At 39.5% G+C, this 17,990-nt stretch overlaps 2 protein-coding genes across 12 annotated transcripts in view; one reads left to right on the forward strand and one right to left on the reverse strand.

Annotated features, from left to right (window-relative positions):
- The window catches only part of APLF (aprataxin and PNKP like factor), a 73,361-nt gene extending 60,156 nt beyond the window's left edge, over positions 1-13,205 (reverse strand). For 3 of the 6 annotated variants that reach the window (XM_074398858.1, XM_074398852.1, XM_074398843.1), the window contains exon 1: positions 12,945-13,033. Coding sequence is in view for 2 of the 6 variants with exons in the window: in XM_003922672.3 (XP_003922721.1) it covers positions 12,945-13,040 (96 nt within the window). In the remaining 4 variants the exon portion in view is untranslated. Of the gene's footprint in view, positions 1-9,961; positions 11,914-12,944 lie in introns of those variants that run through there. The other 3 variants (XM_003922672.3, XM_074398849.1, XM_074398844.1) reach the window with 2 other exon arrangements.
- A 277-nt stretch (positions 13,206-13,482) lies between these two features.
- On the forward strand, positions 13,483-16,648 carry FBXO48 (F-box protein 48). 6 transcript variants are annotated; one of them, XM_010333519.2, is made up of 4 exons: positions 13,483-13,562; positions 13,721-14,572; positions 15,647-15,988; positions 16,477-16,648. In XM_010333519.2, exons 3-4 carry the CDS (start codon positions 15,683-15,685, stop codon positions 16,636-16,638), a joined length of 468 nt encoding a protein of 155 aa, XP_010331821.1. In that variant the 5' UTR covers positions 13,483-13,562; positions 13,721-14,572; positions 15,647-15,682; the 3' UTR covers positions 16,639-16,648. The 6 variants fall into 6 exon arrangements, with proteins under 6 accessions (XP_010331821.1, XP_074254984.1, XP_074254989.1 ...); XM_074398883.1 differs by having other exon boundaries at positions 13,721-13,884; positions 14,295-15,988; XM_074398888.1 differs by having other exon boundaries at positions 13,721-13,884; positions 14,325-15,988.
- The last annotated feature ends 1,342 nt before the right edge of the window (positions 16,649-17,990 follow it).

Here is a 17,990-nt window from a genome sequence, read left to right on the forward strand (position 1 = left end):
CATAAATAAAGCTCCAAGAGGCCCTCAGACTTTCATTTGGTCCTGCTGATCCTAATGGCATAGCTAAGTCTAACAAGATATGTCATCCAAATTCCCAATTCTCTATTCATAAAGTGCATGTGGTTTAGCAGCCAGCACACTGACAATAGGAGAAAATGGCTGATGTTGGTCTGCAAGTGGAAAGAAAAAGGCTACTAAAAAGTAAAGAAACCCAACGACTCAGAATACACTGGCTAGAGGCCATTTAGGGTAGGACAAACGACATAACATACTTTAAAGTATACTGTAGACTTGCCCAAGTTTACCAAGAGTCAGCAAGTTTAAATCAAAACTTCAACTCAAAGTCAGACATTTCACATCTTAGAAAGCCATAAAAACAGTTAAACTGAGGAATTCCAATTTTCATAGAATAACTATAGCCATCTAAATTCTAATCACAACATATATTCTTCAAAAAAAAACCAAAGAAATCAACAAATAGAGCAAATAAAAGAATACATATCCCATCCCATATCTAATGCAAAACGAGGAGACGGAGATTACTAAAAGTTTTAACTTATATGTAAGAGAGATAAGGAATGACAGTTTCAGAAGATCAAGCCCCAGAACCTATGCTGGAGTAGAGAAAAGCGGGTGGCAACTGAAAGAAAATCAGGATAGAGGGAGTGGGGATCTAGGGGTGCAGAAGCACTGGTATCACTCCCAGAAAAATTAAGTCACACTGTTAGTGGGAAATACTGAAAACACATTCAGATCCAACATTGCAGAAGCCAAGCTAATAGAGAATCCAAAAGAGTGGCATAAAAATACACGGAACCAGGTATAGCAAGCTCAGAAAAGGCAGCATTTCTCAGGGAGAAGGAGGATACTTGGAAGAAAAAATAAATCCAATAGTACAGATCTTGGCTTCTAAATACCATTCCCCACTAAAAGAAACCAGAGCTCTTTTGAGAAATGTCATATTCCAGGTCTGAGGCAGAAAAAGCATAATGTGGACCTAGGATATCTTCTTGTGCCAGAGGACTAAGAAATGCTCAAAAATGGGTATGTACACGTCAGAAGGACAGAGAAACCATAGAGAAAAAACTCTTGCTGACCAAATTTAGAACGATTTGAGCATCAAAATAAACAGTGATAATACTGGAATACAGCATATTGAATCCCGTAATAATCCATGAGTCTGAATCATAGACTGTTCTGGTATTCAACGTGCTATATTCCAGTATTATGGGAAGGTAAGGCTGGGAGAGATGCTTTTCTTTATAAAAGAATGCCAGCTTAAGTAGAAGAAATGGTAGAACCAGAAAAATCACTATTTTCTAACTATCAATGTAAAAATTAAGTTAGGAAAGGATAAAAGGATGTTAACTGTCAGAAAAAGGCTTGTTGGGAAAAAATACTTATGAAGTCTCAGTATCACTCCACAGATTACTGACAAGAGAAATGATATCTTACCTGGGAAATCTGGCAAACACCACCTTACCCAGGTGATCACATTTACCACATCACCACAACAGGACAAACTGATAGGTATGCTTCCTAATGTGGTACTCTGAATTTACATCACCTACTTAATATTTTAACCAAAAATGTTTAATGTGAATCAAATTATGTGCGAGCAATCAGGCAAATCAAAATTGTGGGACACTCTATAAATAATTGGCCTGGACCCACAAAAGCATTGATGTCATTAAAGACAAAAGGCAAGAAAACCATTCTAGATTAAATTAAAACATATTTAACTGGATCCTGATTTTTTAAAAAATGCAAAATGTACATTATTGAACAAAACTGAGTAAAGAATTTTAAAACTGATGGCACCATTACACATTCCTAGAATATAACAACAGAATATAGCTATGTAGAAATGTCCTTGTTCTTAGGTGACACAAGTTGACATATTTAGTGATGAAGTGCCATAATGCTTGCAGTGTACTTGGTTCAACTGTGCTCAGGGGAAAGAAAAAAATGTGCACACACACACACACACACACATAGACATTTTATAGAAAAAAAATCAATGCCTTATTTGATTAAATTGCTGTTTGTCTAATTTCTGTTACTTGTAGTCAAAAGCAACTGTGTTTAATACACATTCCTCTAACAATTGTTACATTGATATGAGTCTTTCTTTTTTTTTGGAGATGATATTTTGCCATTTTGGCCAGCTGGTCTCAAACTCTTGGCCCCAAGTGATCCGCCTACCTGGGCCTCTCAAGGTGCAAGAGATTTACAGGCATGAGTCACTGCACCTGGCCTTAAACTCAATTCTTTTTTTTTCTTTTTTTTTTTTTTTGAGCTAGAGTTTTGCTCTGTTGCCCAGGCTGAAGTGCAATGGCACAATTTCAGCTCACTGGAACCCCTGCCTCCCAGATTCAAGCGATTCTCCTGACTCAGCCTCCCCAGTAGCTGGGATTACAGGCATGTGCCACCACACCTGGCTAATTTTTTTTGTATTTAGTAGAGATGAGGTTTCAACATGTTGGTCAGGTTGGTCTCAAACTCCTGACTTCAAATGATCCACCTGCCTCAGCCTCCGAAAGTGCTGGGATTATAGGCATGAGCCACCGTGCCTGGCATTAAACTGAATTCTTAATATTTTTTCTTGAATGAGAACAGATCTCTCTATTCTTATACCACTTTTGTATTGAAACCTTGTGGATCCCTTATATTTGATTTTCTGGTTTTAAATATCAATAGGATACTTCATCCACTATAATATACATATAGGTCCCTTCTCTTGGGTTTAAGAGACAAAGATTATAGCAGAAGAAAAGATAAAGACATGAAAAAATAAAAGAACTGTTTATGATCTGTTACCAAATACTTATTTTTGATATTTATTGAAGTCAAACAAAATTGAGATTTTCTTATATGACAAGTAGAAATACTTATTTTGAATCAAAGTCTGTGATCTGTTTGTTTGACTGCAATTCTCAAAATTCTAAAAATGAAAGGAACAAACCTGAATAAAGTAAAAGCAGAAAAGCTACTGGATCCTGAAATAGAAGAGGGTGGTACCTTTCATTTCATTTTTTGCCTACATATATATATATATATATATATATATATGCAACATAAGTTAATTTTTTTGTAAAATTAACTTGTGTTTTCTAGAGAAGTTTCTAAACATCATAGATAGGTATAATATATCACATTAATTCAATGTTCTCATGTAACTTGGTTCCTGTAAATAATAAGAAAATAGGCAAGATTTTTCTGTTTTTCAGTATAAACTGTATTACAAAGGGAAGGTTAAGCTAAAAATTATATAATACTTTATACATTAATTTAATTTTATGAAAATTATTTTATACAAATAAAATCAGAAAAATGGCTGACTAGAAGTGCCTAACATATGCCCTTGCTCAACAAAAGGGACCAAAACACAGAATCAACAACTACAATTCAACTGGAGTGGCTGAGAAGGAGCACTGAAGTGCAGCAAGGGAGGGGCAAGATGCCTGTGGAGCACAAAAGCAGCATGAAAGGAGGTGCAGGGCACCCTGCCTCTGCCGTTCCACCCTCCCAATGAGACTGGCTTGGAGCCAGGACGTACATCTTCTTACAGGGCAACAGTAAGCACAGGGCCCTAACGACAGACACTTACAGTCCTTACCACAGGAGAATCCCACAGTCCTTACAAGCGTTGAAAGCTACCTGGAATTTTTGCAGTGACATTACTCCAGAGTAGGAGCTCGTGTTATGCACTCCCCACCCTTGCATGACCTAAGCTGCTACAGCATGGCACCTTCTTGAAACCAGAGCCACTGTTGGAGGATGTCCTGCTTTGGGGCCAGTAGCCACCACATTTCTCTAGCTTTGAGGCTCTGCCATCATTCCACAAAGACCACATGAAGGACTGCAATGCAATGACTCCAGTTACTGAGAGGGTCAGCCATGACTCTGATACTGCATAATGGGGAAGTCAACCCCAGGCTGGCCAAACCACCACATGCCTGTGCCCCCAGCTGCAGAAACAGCCCAGTAGCCTACCTCTGGTACGTCCTTCCCCAAGCTAGCAAACCACTGTGAGCTCACACACTAGCCAGAGAAACAGCTGACCACCCCCAGTGGGCATGCCAACAAACTGGCCTAGTCATTGTGTGTCCATATCCCCAACTGAGCAAACAGTTTGGTGGAACCACCCTAGGCAGACATACTCCACAAACCAGCCAAACTGCTATACACATGCACCTCTAGCTGGAAAAACAGCCTGGTGGCTCTTTCCTCAGTGAGCCAAACCCTGAGCAGCCAAAACACGACATATCTGCACCCTAAGTCTGATAAACAGCCCAGAAAGCCAGTCCCTGAGCTGGCCAACCAACTGCACACCAGCACCCTCAGCCTGAGAAGTAACCTAGCAGCCCTGCCTCCAGTGACCCAGCTGACTCACTATGCATACATGCATACCCCTGGCCCAACAACCAGCCTGGCGAGCCCCATCTCTGGCAAAGTCACACCACCACCACCACAAACTTCCATAGCCTAGGCCATTGAGGCACTTGCAAACATCACTAACATGGGTTACAGCTGAGGTCACTGCACAGAGACCATACTACCATGCTTCTCATAACCTAAGCCAACACACTCTACCCAACAGACACCATAAGACTCATCTACAGGAATAGCTCTTTCCCTGTGAAAGCTACTCCATAAAATTAGAAGTGGCAACTATTCCACCAGATGAGCAGATATCAATACGGGAACAAAAGAAACATGTACTCATGATGCTCTCTCTAGGGAGATTCTCTTCTGTACCACTGACAATCTTTTCCATAGAGTACTGTATATAATGAGCCTTAAAAGTCCTTCTGACTCCCTCAACTAGTAGCTAAATTAGAGATGCTGTGTTTGGGGAAAAGTAGACCACTTCAACACCTTTGTTACTGAACTCTGGCCAGAGGCATTGTTCAAAAGAGTTCTAAAAGGCAGTCTCTTACTGGCCCTGACTTCAGTGACAAAGCATTGATAGAATCAATTCAGAAAAAGGATTTTCATTTCTAAACATTCTCTTTGTACAACCAAAAGAATGGTCGTACAGAAAGGCAGCTCTGTACATCAGCTGTGAACCCATCTGGACCTGGGCTTTTTTTGGTTGGTAGGCTATTAATTGCTGCCTCAACTTCAGCCCTTGTTATTGGGCTATTCAGGGTTTCAACTTCTTCCTGGTTTAGGCTTGGGAGGGTACAAATGTCCAGGAATGTATCCATTTCTTCCAGATTTACTGGTTTATGTGCATAGAGTTGTTTGTAGTAATCTCTGATTGTATTTCTGTGGAATCTGTGATAACCCCTTTATTGTTTTTTATTGCATCTATTTGATCATTCTCGTTTCTTTTTTATTAATCTGGTTAGTGGTCTTTTTTGTTGATCTTTTCAAAAAGCAGCTCCTGGATTTATTGATTTTTGAAGGGTTTTTTGGGTCTCTATCTCCTTCAGTTCTGCTCTGATCTTAGTTATTTCTTGTCTTCTGCTAGCTTTTGAGCTGTTTTGATCTTGCTCCTCTAGCTCTTTCAATTTTGATGATAGGGTGTCAACCTTTGATCTTTCCTTGCTTCTCATGTGGGCATTTATTGCTATAATTTTCCTCTGGACACTGCTTTAAATGTGTCCCAGAGATTCTGGTGCGTTGTGTCTTCATTCTCGTTGGTTTCAAAAAGCACCTTTATTTCTGCCTTCATTTCATTGTTTATCCAGTCAACATTCAACACCCAGTTATCAGTTTCCATGAAGTTGTGCGATTCTGAGTTAGTTTCTTAATCCTGAGTTCTAATTTGATTGCACTGTAGTCTGAGAGACTGTTTGCTGTGATTTCTGTTCTTTTGCATTTGCTGAGGAGTCATTTACTGCCAATTATGTGGTCAATTTTAGAGTAGGTGTGATGTGGTGCCAAGAAGAATGTATATTCTGTGGATTTAGTGTGGAAAGTTCTGTAGATGTCTATTAGGTTTGCTTGGTCCTGATATGAGTTCAAGTCCTGGATATCCTTGGTAATTTTCTGTCTCGTTGATCTGTTTAGTATTGACGGTGGAATGTTAAAGTCTCCCACTATTATTGTATGGGAGTCTAAGTCTCTTTGTAGGTCGTTAACAACTTGCTTCATGTAACTGGGTGCTCCTGTGTTGGGTGCATATATATTTAGGATCATTAGCTCTTCTTGTTGCATTGATCCTTTTACTATTATGTAATGCCCTTCTTTGTCTCTTTTGATCTTTGTTGGTTTAAAGTCTATTTTAGCAGAGAGTAGGATTGCAATTCCTGCTTTTTTTTTCTTTTTCTTCTCTCTCCATTTGCTTGGTAAATCTTCCTCCATCCCTTTATTTTGAGCCTATGTGTATTCTTGCACATGAGATGGGTTTCCTGGACAGCACATCAATGGGTTTTGACTTTTTATCCAATTTGCCAGTCTGTGTCTTTTGATTGGGGCATTTAGCCCATTTCCATTTAAGGTTTATATTGTTATGTGTGAATTTGATGCTGCCATTTTGATGCTAGCTGGTTGTTCTGCCCATTAGTTGATGCGGTTTCTTCATTGTGTCGATGCTCTTTACCATTTGGTACATTTTTGGAGTGGCTGGTACTGGTTGTTCCTTTCTATGTTTAGCGTTTCTTTCAGGAGCTCTTGTAAGGCAGACCTGGTGGTAATGAAATCTGAGCAATTGCTTGGAAGCTCTGCACCTCTTCCCATAGCTTATCTTATGCATCTCCTCATCTGTATCCTTTGTCATATCCCTTATAACAAACCAGTTTTAAGAGCTGCTCCAGCAAATTAACAGAGCCCAAGGAAAGGGTCATGGGATCCCCAGTTTATAGCCAGTGGTCCAGAAGCACAGGTAAAACAACTTGGGGCCTGCAATTAGCATCTGAATGGGGGGAATCTTGGGAACTGAGCCCTCAACCTGTGGGAGCTGATGCTATCTCCAGAGAGATGATGCCAGAATTAAATTGAATTAGAGGACATCCAGTTGATGTCTGCTGCAAAAATGACTGTTTGCTTGTTGTTGGGGAAAAATTACCACATATTCAATCACAAGAGTCTTCTGTGTTGATTGTTATATTTTTATTCACTCAGAATATATATTTTAAACGTGATTCATCTCACATCTATTAGAATGATCAAAATTTAAAACTCTGATAACACCAAATGTTGACAAGGATGTCCAGCAACAAGAACTATCATTCATTGCTGGTAGGAACGCAAATAGTACAGCCACTCTGGAAGGCAGTTTGGCAGTTTCAAACAACACTAAACATACTACTACTAAACAACTTTACTCTCCAATCCAGCAACTGTGCTCCTTAGTATTTACCTAAATGAGTTGAAGACCTATGTCCACACAAAAAATCTGTACACAAATATTTATAGTAGTATTATCCACAATCACTAAAACTTGAAAGCAACCAAGATGACCTTTAGTAAGTGAATGGATAAACTGGTACATCCAGACAATGGAATATTATTCATCACAAAAGAGAAATGAGCTATCAAGCTATGAAAAGACATGGAAGAACCGTAAATGCATATTACTAAGTGAAACCTGAAAAGGCTATGTACTGTATGACTCCAACTCTATGACATTCTGAAAAAGGCAAAACTATGGAGAAAGTAAAAGAGTCCAGTAGTTGCCAGGGGTCCTGGAGAACCTCTGGGGGATGAATAGGCAGAGCACAGAAAATTTTAGGGCAGTGGAACAATTCTGTGTTATACTGCAGTGGTGGATACATGTCATTACACATTTGTCAAAACCCATAGGATATACAATACCAAGAGTTAACTCTAGTGTAAACTATTAACTTTGGATAATAATGACATGTCAATGTGGATTTATCGATTGTAACAAACATACCACACTGGTGTAGAATGTTCATAGCAGGTAAAGCTGTATATGTATGAGGGCAGAGTATATATGAGAACTCTCTGTACTTTCCACTGTTTTGCTGTGAACCTAAAACTGCTCCATAAAATAAAGTCTACTTTGAAAACTAATATATTAAAAAACAATGTTTGTAAAAGATAAACAGAATCATGGACATAATGTGATCGTCCCACAAGTCTGGTCAACACTTACCCAATTATCCAACATGCCACATCTTAGAGCCTTAAACCACACAAGCCCTTCCCTACACCACTCACTCTTCACCTACCAAAATTCCAACTATTCCGACACACATAGTCAAGTTCAATATGCTAACAAGTTCATGAAGTTTTCTTTCCCTGATCCCACCTCTTAAATGCAGGTTCCTTCTTATACCTCTCTGTTCCATGTTGACATCATTCTTTCTGGCTTGAGGACTAAGCTCTGATTTTTTTTTTTTATCTTACCCAAATTCCTTTCTAAGGGAGCTGGGGAGTCATGCCCTACAAACATAAATTCTCATCAGATGAGTTTTATTTAACCCTGTATATCGTGACTTACTTTCCAATCTGACTCTGGCATAACAAGGAAGAAAATCAAAATGTTTTAACCCAAAATATATTTCCTTGCCATACCTTGGAATTGCCCCACAAAGTCCCTTGTGGAAAAAAAATCCACATTCTACAGAGAATCCCATTTCCCCTTGTTTCCCTTCCTTCCTTTCCAGATCCAGGAGATAATCAACTAAGAGCCAGGTACCCTTTCAAGTCTGATAAGAAACTTTTACAACCTGCTCTCTCTAAAGTCTGCTATCTGAGAGCTCTGCATGATAAAAATCGGTCTCCATAATCCTTTATCTTAACCTGAACATTTCCTTTGACCTCAGGTCTTCAGATAAACTTAACCAACTGTCAACCAGAAAATGTTTTAATTTACCTATAGCCTGGAAGCTTCCTGCACCAGCCCCAACCCCTGTGTTGAGTTGTCCCACCTTTCTCAATGAAACTAATGTATTTCTTAAAGGTATTTGATTGATGTCTCATGCCTGCCTAAAATATAGAAAACCAAGCTGTACCCTAACCACCTTGGACACATGTTTTCAGGACTCCTAAGGGGTGTGTCACAGCCCATGGTCACTCATATTTGTCTCAGAATAAATCTCTTGAAATAGTTTATAGAATTTAACTCTTTTTGTCAACAGGCTCATGGTATTTAACCAAAACTTTTCATTAAATGTGACATTTTAAAAATCAGGAATTATATCTAAAAATTCAAATTTCTTACTATTCTTAAAAAAACAATATGACACTGTTACCGGATGGGAATAGGAAAAAGTAGCAGGGACTGCACAGAGACCCTCCCCGTGTGGCATTCCCAACACTGAGGCAGAACTGCTGTCAGTTATCATTGTCCCTGTGTTGTTTTTCTTCTTCCCTCCCACTTCACTCACTCCGAGTGTCAGCCTGGCTCCAGTCCCCATGTGAGGCTGTAGCTTTGTTTAGTTATTAATACTTATTTGTCTCTCAAACCCAAAACTATAAGTTTTTTGAGAGTAAAGATTTGTTTCTCATTCATCTTTATTTCTCATATACTTCCTCCCACCCAACCATAGTATATGTTCATCAACTATTTCCTGTTTGGTGAATTATCAATCAACAAATAGGAAAAATGTTAACACTTAATTCATTATGAATGTTACTCCCTAAGGTTAGAAGTTGGTAGGACTGCATCTTTTCTATATTTAAATTCACTTTGAAACCCAATGAAACCCTTTTTCATATCTGAGTCACAATTAGGTTCCTTTGAGGGTAGAGAGGCTGAGATGTTGGAATGGAAGGAAGAAATCATGTGTTGAAGGCCTACTATGTACTAGGCACTGGTTGTAGGCTAAATAATTAAAATGAGTGAAGGGCAAATCTAGAAATAAAAGAAGTGTCAGGGAAGAAACTTGTGTTGGAGCAGATAGGAAGAGCATTCCAGGACAGCCAGGAGGATTCTGCAATAAGCAGTTAAACTCCTGGGCTGCCAGGTCAGGGAATGGTTACTTTGTGTGAACTTTGTAGAACATTTATAACATTTTTAGAAGTGGCAAACTGATGTTACCTGAAGAGTCTATATGAAGCCTATGACCTTCTCTGTTCCCCCAACTGGAGTTTCTTCTCTTTTTAATCAAAGCAGTCAATTTAATTACATCTACATTGAGAAAGTCTCACTAGATATCTTGCGTTATCTTGTTCCCTAGAAGAAAAATCGATCATACAGAAATGTGTCATATAATCCCTGTGGTCAAAACAAAATAAGAAAAATTTGAAATCAGAAATAGTATATTTCAATTAAGAGTATAATAGCTTTAATCAAAGAAAAACCATAAAGCAAATTCTTTGGCCTAACAGTGCTTGACATGTTGTACTGTAAAACTATTTTAAATTAAATTTCTTAAGATAATGGTAGATTCACACATAGTTGAAAGATACAATATAGAAATATCTCTGGTACCATTTATCCAGTTTCCCCCAGTGGTAACGTGTTACAAAACTATAGTACAATATATCAACCAAAGATATTGATATTGACACAGTCCAGACAAAGCACATTTCTCACCACAAATATTCCTCATGGTTGTTATTTCATAGCCATATTTATTCCCTTCTGCCCTGCTGCCTAATTTTTTAACCTTCGGAAACCACTAATCTGTTCTCCATTTTTTTAATTTTGCAATTTCAATAACGTTATATAAATGGAATCAGACAATAAGTAATCTTTTGGATCGGCTGTTTTAACTCTGAAGTTCTCTGAAGATTAATCCTGCTGTAAACCTTCTGATGCCAATCTTGGAGCAGAATCAAAATCTAGTAAACAAAGACCTGGGGTTCACTGATGACTCACATGAAAGCAAAGGGCACAAGAAAGATTAAATTTCACTGTGCTTTGTTCTCTGTGACAGGTTCCTCTGCTGTTTTCCTACCACTGTAAAAATATAAAAATATTCTCATTGTCAAACCATTTTACTACCAAGACTATTTTACACAGTGGGTTTATAAACCTTTATGTTTGTGTGGCCATAAAAGTTTATGAAGCTTGTCTCAGAAAAACATGGCCAATTAAGTAAGAAAGTTCAAAATCACCCTTATTCATACTAATCATTTCCAATGTATACCAATTTACAGCGAACTTCTTGAGTTTTCCACTTAGAATTCAGTCTTCTCTCTCATAACATAAAAATTAATCTCACTGAAATTGCTGTTGTTGGAAACAGAAGCCCTTATGTTGTGCTTTAACTATTGAAGAGAAGAAATGAGTGCATCTGTCAGCTCCAAAATAAAAAAACCACAAGGTGATTTGTTTGTTCTCCAAATTTTTCCTTCAAATACACTTAGGATGTCATTCATAACCACTTCTGATACCTGCCAACCTTGACAACAGAATCTCATCACTGAATATTATTTCAAAAGGAAAAGCAAAATCTTAACCAGATAATTGCCCGGCTTTTACTCCTTACCATTTTTAAAAACAGATATCAAATAGGCTCATCTCAAATTAGCAAGTAGACAATCCAAAGAGCAAGCTACAAATAATGAAAGGCCATCTGTTGCCATGTTTCTAAAACAGGGGCCTAAATTCATCCATCTTAAGTGAATTTCTTAAGCAAGTAAAAACTCATTAGTCATCAGACATATGATTACTAGACGAAGCACATACTCTAAGTTTCTAAGCTATGCATTCAAAAGAAAAAAAGAAAAAGAAAGCCTCCAGACAGTTCTTTCTGGTGTTTGTATAGGCTAATTAACAGAAAAAAGTAGAAATGATGTTACTTAAGCATTTAAATAATCACTTGCCCAGTAAAAATAAATGAACAGCAAGGGACCACCTACTTCCTCAATAACCTTACTACATACACATGTGCATGTACATGTACGTGTACATGTACATACACACACACACACACACACACACACACCCCTTTAGTACCAACTTCCATAATACAATCTTAAACCACCACTCCTTTCCCTGCTCCCAGAAGGGACCTAAGATAAGTACCAATGGCTCCATTTAGATTCTGGAAGTTAACCAGGATAACAGTGTGTACACTACACACTGTTATCCTGGTTAACTCACTGACACAGGTCTGTCTCTCCAGTCCCAAGAGAAAACTCCTAGCGGGTAAAGATCCATGTTCCAATCATCTTTGTGTGCCCCACAGTGCTAGGATCTGCAAAATGTTCTACAGAGAGAGCACTAAGAAATGCTGAACATTAAAGAATTAAAAAAAAAAAAAAAAAAAAAAAAACCTAGATGTTCTTAGGAAGAGATCTTTGGAATTCCAGAACGCAATACGCAAATGTTCTCATTCCTAAACCTCCCAAAGAAGGTAGAGCATATTTAGCTTTGTGGCATTACGTGTCCAAAATGTTATGTACGAACTTTAAATAACGCATGTATGGCTGAATTTTCTCATCTGAACAATGAGAATAATAAAAACTCGTAACTGATAGGGGTTTGAAACAGTTAAACATGTTGGTATAGGTAGTTAAAGTCTCCTTAGATGAGTGACTTGAATGCTATACACATTACTTATTAAGGGTTACTTATTTTACTGTGAATAATAAATAATATAAATAAACAAGTAAGGTCCACACAGCCCTGCAAAGGAGACAAAAGCTTAAAAGAAATTAGCCTAGAGGACATAATATCACAGTTTGGCAAACTTCTCTGTAAAGGGCCAGACACTACTGTAAATACTTTTGGCTTTACAGGACACGCCGCAATACCCTCAACCCTTGGAGCAACCATTCTCCCTGAAAAATTAGTAAGTTTCTTGTTTACATTTTACATTTCAGGATTTAAAAATCATTCTTAGTTCATGGGGTCATACAAACACAGGCTGGATTTGGCCCCCAGACTCTGGTTTGCCAACCCCTGGTGTTTTAAAGCAACATAAAGAAACGTTTATGAATTGCTTAAAGGTGACTGAAAAACGTGCGGCCCTAAACTTTTAAAATCAAGACAGGCGGACAGGCGCTGTGGGGAATCGGGCCAAGACTGGAACCAGTCCTCAGGAACCTCAGGAGCCCCTGCCCACACTTACTCCCAGCAGAGGCCCGCGGCCAATCACCGTCTCCCCGGGCGCCAGGGCCACTCGGGGTCCGCCGTCCCGCGGCTGCAGCACGAAGCCCCCGGACATGGCGGACGAGGATTAGGCCTCTTCTCCAGGAGACTAACCCGTCCGCTGTTTCCGCTCTCCACAAACACGCGCGGGGCAAACCCAAGCCTCGGAAAAAAACACCGCGGGAGTGGCGCAAAGGGACCCCGCGGCTAAGCCGGTCCTCCAAGAGCCCGGCCCCAGACTACCGAGTCCCGCCCTTCCACGCCTACTGATGACGCAATTGAGGGATTCCCCCGTCACACAGCCTCAAAATTCTTATTTAAAATCCCCGGCTTATTCTCCACCACCCTTCTCACCGCCCACCCAACTTGGAGGACGCCGGGCCTTGTAGTCCTTGAAGCCTTTATTTCCTTCCTTTCCCGAGCTGAGACGCCCTGGCAAAAACTACCAATCCCCAAAGGCACTTCGCGCCCTCTCGGCGCCTGCGCGAGGTCCGAGTCAGCAGGGCGGGGCTCAGGTGGGCGGGATGTGGAGGGCTACGGGGAAGGATTCGAATTCCGGAGAATTTAAATCGCGGCAGAAGCCACCGCCATCCAGTAGGTAGGAAGGTCTTCCTTTGGCTTAGGTGGCTTAGGTGTCTACGCGTTGGCTTAGGTGTCTACGCGCTTGGGGGCGCGGCCCCGACGCTAGCTGAACCTCCCCTCCGCAGCCTGGAGCCGCGGTGACAGCGCTGACGGTTGTTGTTTTTCACTTGTCAGTGTCCGGTGTTCTTGGGCTCCAGCAGCTGCAGCCCGCGCGGGACACCAGGAGGGTGGCCCAGATGGGACGTGGGGTGATCAGCCCTGACCCACGAGATCCGAACAAAGTGTGGCTCCCAGCTCCTCCGACTGCGCTGCCTCCGATCCATCCCTCCGAGTGACAGGTGAAAGGGGAACGAGATTTTACCTCACTTGAGAGATTCAGCAAAGCTCGGTTCATAAAGGAGAAAGGGCAACAACAACAAAAAGGAGTAGTTTCCAGGCATCTAGGGAACCTGGACGTAGAAGAAAGATTCCTGATGGGATTTTAGAACCTCGCCAAGGCACCCACTGCTATGAAATTCAAAAGCCTTCATTCCCTGTTAAGGGAATTCCGCAAGGGGAGGCATTTGATTCCCCTAGTAAGATCCTGGAAGAAGTGGATAAACACACTGTAACGTTTAAATACACTGTAACGTTTTCCTAATGTGAGATTTTCAAGAACCTAGTAGTTTGGCTTTGGTTTGTATTGATGGTGGGAGGGGCCAATGTATGTGGCAAAAACTTGCTCTTGACTCACTCTTGTTTTTACCAGTTTGCTTTCTTCCTTCCCCAAACCCTCAAGAAGAAGACCTCTGTTGAACACAGACTACAGTTCCAGCCACCACAGCTAATCTGGATCATAAATCAACCTCATGAATGGGAGCCACTATGGTCTTGACAAGTCCAGAAACATAGCTGAGTAGTTCATCTACAAAAGAGATTTGTATTTTATTGAGTTAAAAGAAGTATTTAGCTCTATCTCAAACCCTCCTGTTGCACAACCAACCCCCATTATAAAAGGAAGTGCAAAATGGAATAAATTGATGTTAAGTGAGTACAAGCTGTCTTTGTATACAAAAGTAACTCAAGGATGATGATGTACCCAGTCATGCTTTCAACTGATTTGAGAAACCTGCACCATTCACCTTAGGTACATTAGCTGAAACTGAGCTTTACATCTGGGCTTCAAATAGTCACATGCTATACCTAACTGAGTTCTAAACATTGTTTACAGTTGTCACTCTCTGTTGCTTGATGGCTTCAGTGACTGTTATGCTTAACTCTTAATTAACTATGCATGTAGAAGAGCTTCAAGGAGTCATTTCTAAAATACTAATAACTGAGTTGAATATTTGAGACTTTGCGTGAGTTTGCATCCTAACCCAAATCTCATCTAGTCAATTTCAGATAGTATTTGTGTCAAATGTAAGCACCTACCTACCCATTACATACAAGTAGATAACATTATTATATAAACAACTGGAAGTCCAGCAGGTTTATGATTAAGTCACAAATTGCAAATCAAAAATTTAATGACAAGGCATCAGTTCCCATATACAACAAGTATTTAGAAGTTTAATAGGATTGACTCATACACATTTTCAAAGATACAAAAGTACTGGGTGTGGTGGCTCCTGCCTGTCATCCTAGCACTTTGGGAGGCCAAGGCAGGAGGATCGCTTGAGAACGAGAGTTCTAGACCAGCCTAGACAACATAGCAAGAACAGTTTCTCAAAAAGTTTTTGGTTTCTTGTTTGTTTGTTTTGTTTAAAAAAAAAAAGGTGTGGGGGACACTTAAGTTGAGAGAACCTCTTGAGGCTGGAGGTTGAAGCTGCAGTGAGCTATGCTGACACAGCTGCACTTCAGCCTGGGTGAGAGTGAAACTAACATGTTGAGTGCCTCCCAGGTGCACTAAAGATGTAGCAAGACTAAATGTTTTACACATTATTCCTGTTAATCCTTGCAAGAACTTTCAGGAGAGGAGCAGCATTGGCCCATTTTACAGATTAAGACCCTAAAGTCAAGAAAGTTAGAGTTCTTAAATTATACCCAAAAAGCATCTGACTCAAAGTAGGGTTTATAGCCCTATTTGGAGACTAAGCATGTTTAAATTTTGCCTTTTAGGTTGCATGTGAGGATAATTTACTAAAACATTAAGCTATGCAGAAGAACTCCAAGAGAAGCAATAATTCAAGAGTTTCTCACACAGACTGGAACTCTGTGGATGCTAAGAATGAAAAGCATGAAAGTCAAAACAACTTTGTTGACCTGCTGCCTGAAGAAATCAGTTTACAAATTTTCAGTCAGCTGGACATATGGAGTTTGTGCAAGGCTTCCTTGACATGCAGGAGCTGGAATGACACAGTAAGAAACAATGACTCTTTATGGAAACCTCACTGCATGACTCTAAGAGCTGTGTGCCGAAGAGAAATAGATGATGATCTAGAAAGTGGTTATTCTTGGAGGGTAAGTTTAATCTTTGCAATTTGCAGTGTTTTTGACAGTGTCATGATAGCAGTGTCATGGTTTTGAACCAATTATAACTTCTGCTGCTTGGAGGAAACAGAATTGCATATCCAGAACAACATAGAGACTGTATTGACTTTGGAAATCAGTTAAAGTTAATAGTCTTTTCCTGCTAACCACACTGTTTCCACAGTATCTTTCATTTATCCTTTAACATTTTTTAAATTCTAAATTCAGGAATTTTCCTCTGTTGACCAGAGGGGAATTAGCTCCTTCTTTTCACTTCACTTTATCCCAAACCCCCAGTAAACAGTGTGGCCCAGTCTATAAATACACATATACATGCACACACGTACACAGATACACAAATTTATTAGTATATGTGTATATCAATGTACTCTTTTTTTTCAGCCCTGTCCGTCCCCTTCTCTAGCTTTAAACACAACCACCTACTATAGTCTTTTTTAATGGTGATTTATCTCTTTCAGGTAATACTCCTGAGGAATTACCAAAAGAGTAAAGTGAAACACGAATGGCTAAGTGGCAGATATAGCAACATTTGTTCTTCCATTAGCCTACCAGAAAAAATCATGTACCCAATGGATGCAGATACATGGGGGGAAATTCTAGAAGCAGAACTGGAAAGATAAGGGGGAAAAATCAGCAAACAGATCTCAGGTCTTTGAGAGTTTAAAACTCAAGACGGTTGCAAAAGGAATATCTTTATTTGTTCATTTTGTTGTTGTTCACCTTTTTAAAAGAAAAGGAAACAGAAAATATAAAAGTAAAGCTTTATTTTTGTTTTGCACTTTAGTAAAAAATATTTTTCTGGTTTTATTGTAATGTGGAAAAATCATGCAATTTTAAAAAATATTTAAATATTTTTGAATTATACTAAGTTTTCAGATACATGTACAGAACATGCAGGTTTATTACATAGGTATATACGTGCCATGGTAGTTTGCTGTACCCATCAACCCATCATCTACATTAAGTGTTTCTCCTAATGCTATTCCTCCTCAAGGCCCCCACCCCAATAGGCCCCAGTGTGTGATATTCCCCTTCCTGTGTCAATGTGTTCTCATTGTTCAGCTCCCACTTATGAGTGAGAACAAGCAGTGTTTGGTATTCTGTTCCTGTGTTAGTTTGCTGAGAATGATGGTTTCCAGTGTCATCTATGTCCCTGCAAAGAACATGAACTCATCCTTTTTTATGGTTGCATAGTATTCCATGGTGTATATGTGCCGCATTTTCTTTTCCAGTCTATCATTGATGGGCATTTGGGTTGGTCCCAAGTCTTTGCAATTGTAAACAGTCCCATAATGAACATGCATGCAATGCATCTTTATAGTGGAATGATTTATAATCCTTTGGGTATATACTCAGTAATGGGATTGCTGGATCAAATGGTATTTATAGTTCTAGATCCTTGAGGAATTGCCACACTGTCTTCCACAATGGTTGAACTAATTTATACTCCCACCAACAGTATAAAAGTGTTCCTGTTTCTCCACATCCTCTCCAGCATCTGTTGTTTCCTGACTTTTTAATGATCGCCATTCTAACTGGCGTGAGATGATATCTCATTCTGGTTTTGATTTGCATTTCTCTAATGTCCAGTGATGATGACCCCTTTTTCATATGTCTGTTGACCACATAAACCTCTTCTTTTGAAAAATATCTGTTCATATCCTACACCCATTTTTTGATGGGGTTGTTTTTTTCTTGTAAATTTATTTAAGTTCTTCATAGATTCTGGATAGACTGCAAAATTTGTCAGATGGATAGATTGCAAAATTTTTCTCCGATTCTATAGGTTGCGTGTTCACTCTGATGATAGTTTCTTTTGCTGTGCAGAGTTCTTTAGTTTAATTAGATCCCATTTGTCAATTTTGGCTTTTCTTGCCATTGTTTTTGCTGTTTTAGTGATGAAGTCTTTGCCCATGCCTATGTCCTGAATGATATTGCCTAGGTTTTCTTCTAGGGTTTTTATGGTTTTAGG

Source organism: Saimiri boliviensis, chromosome 1 (assembly GCF_048565385.1).
Source record: "Saimiri boliviensis isolate mSaiBol1 chromosome 1, mSaiBol1.pri, whole genome shotgun sequence".
NCBI lineage: Eukaryota > Metazoa > Chordata > Mammalia > Primates > Cebidae > Saimiri > Saimiri boliviensis.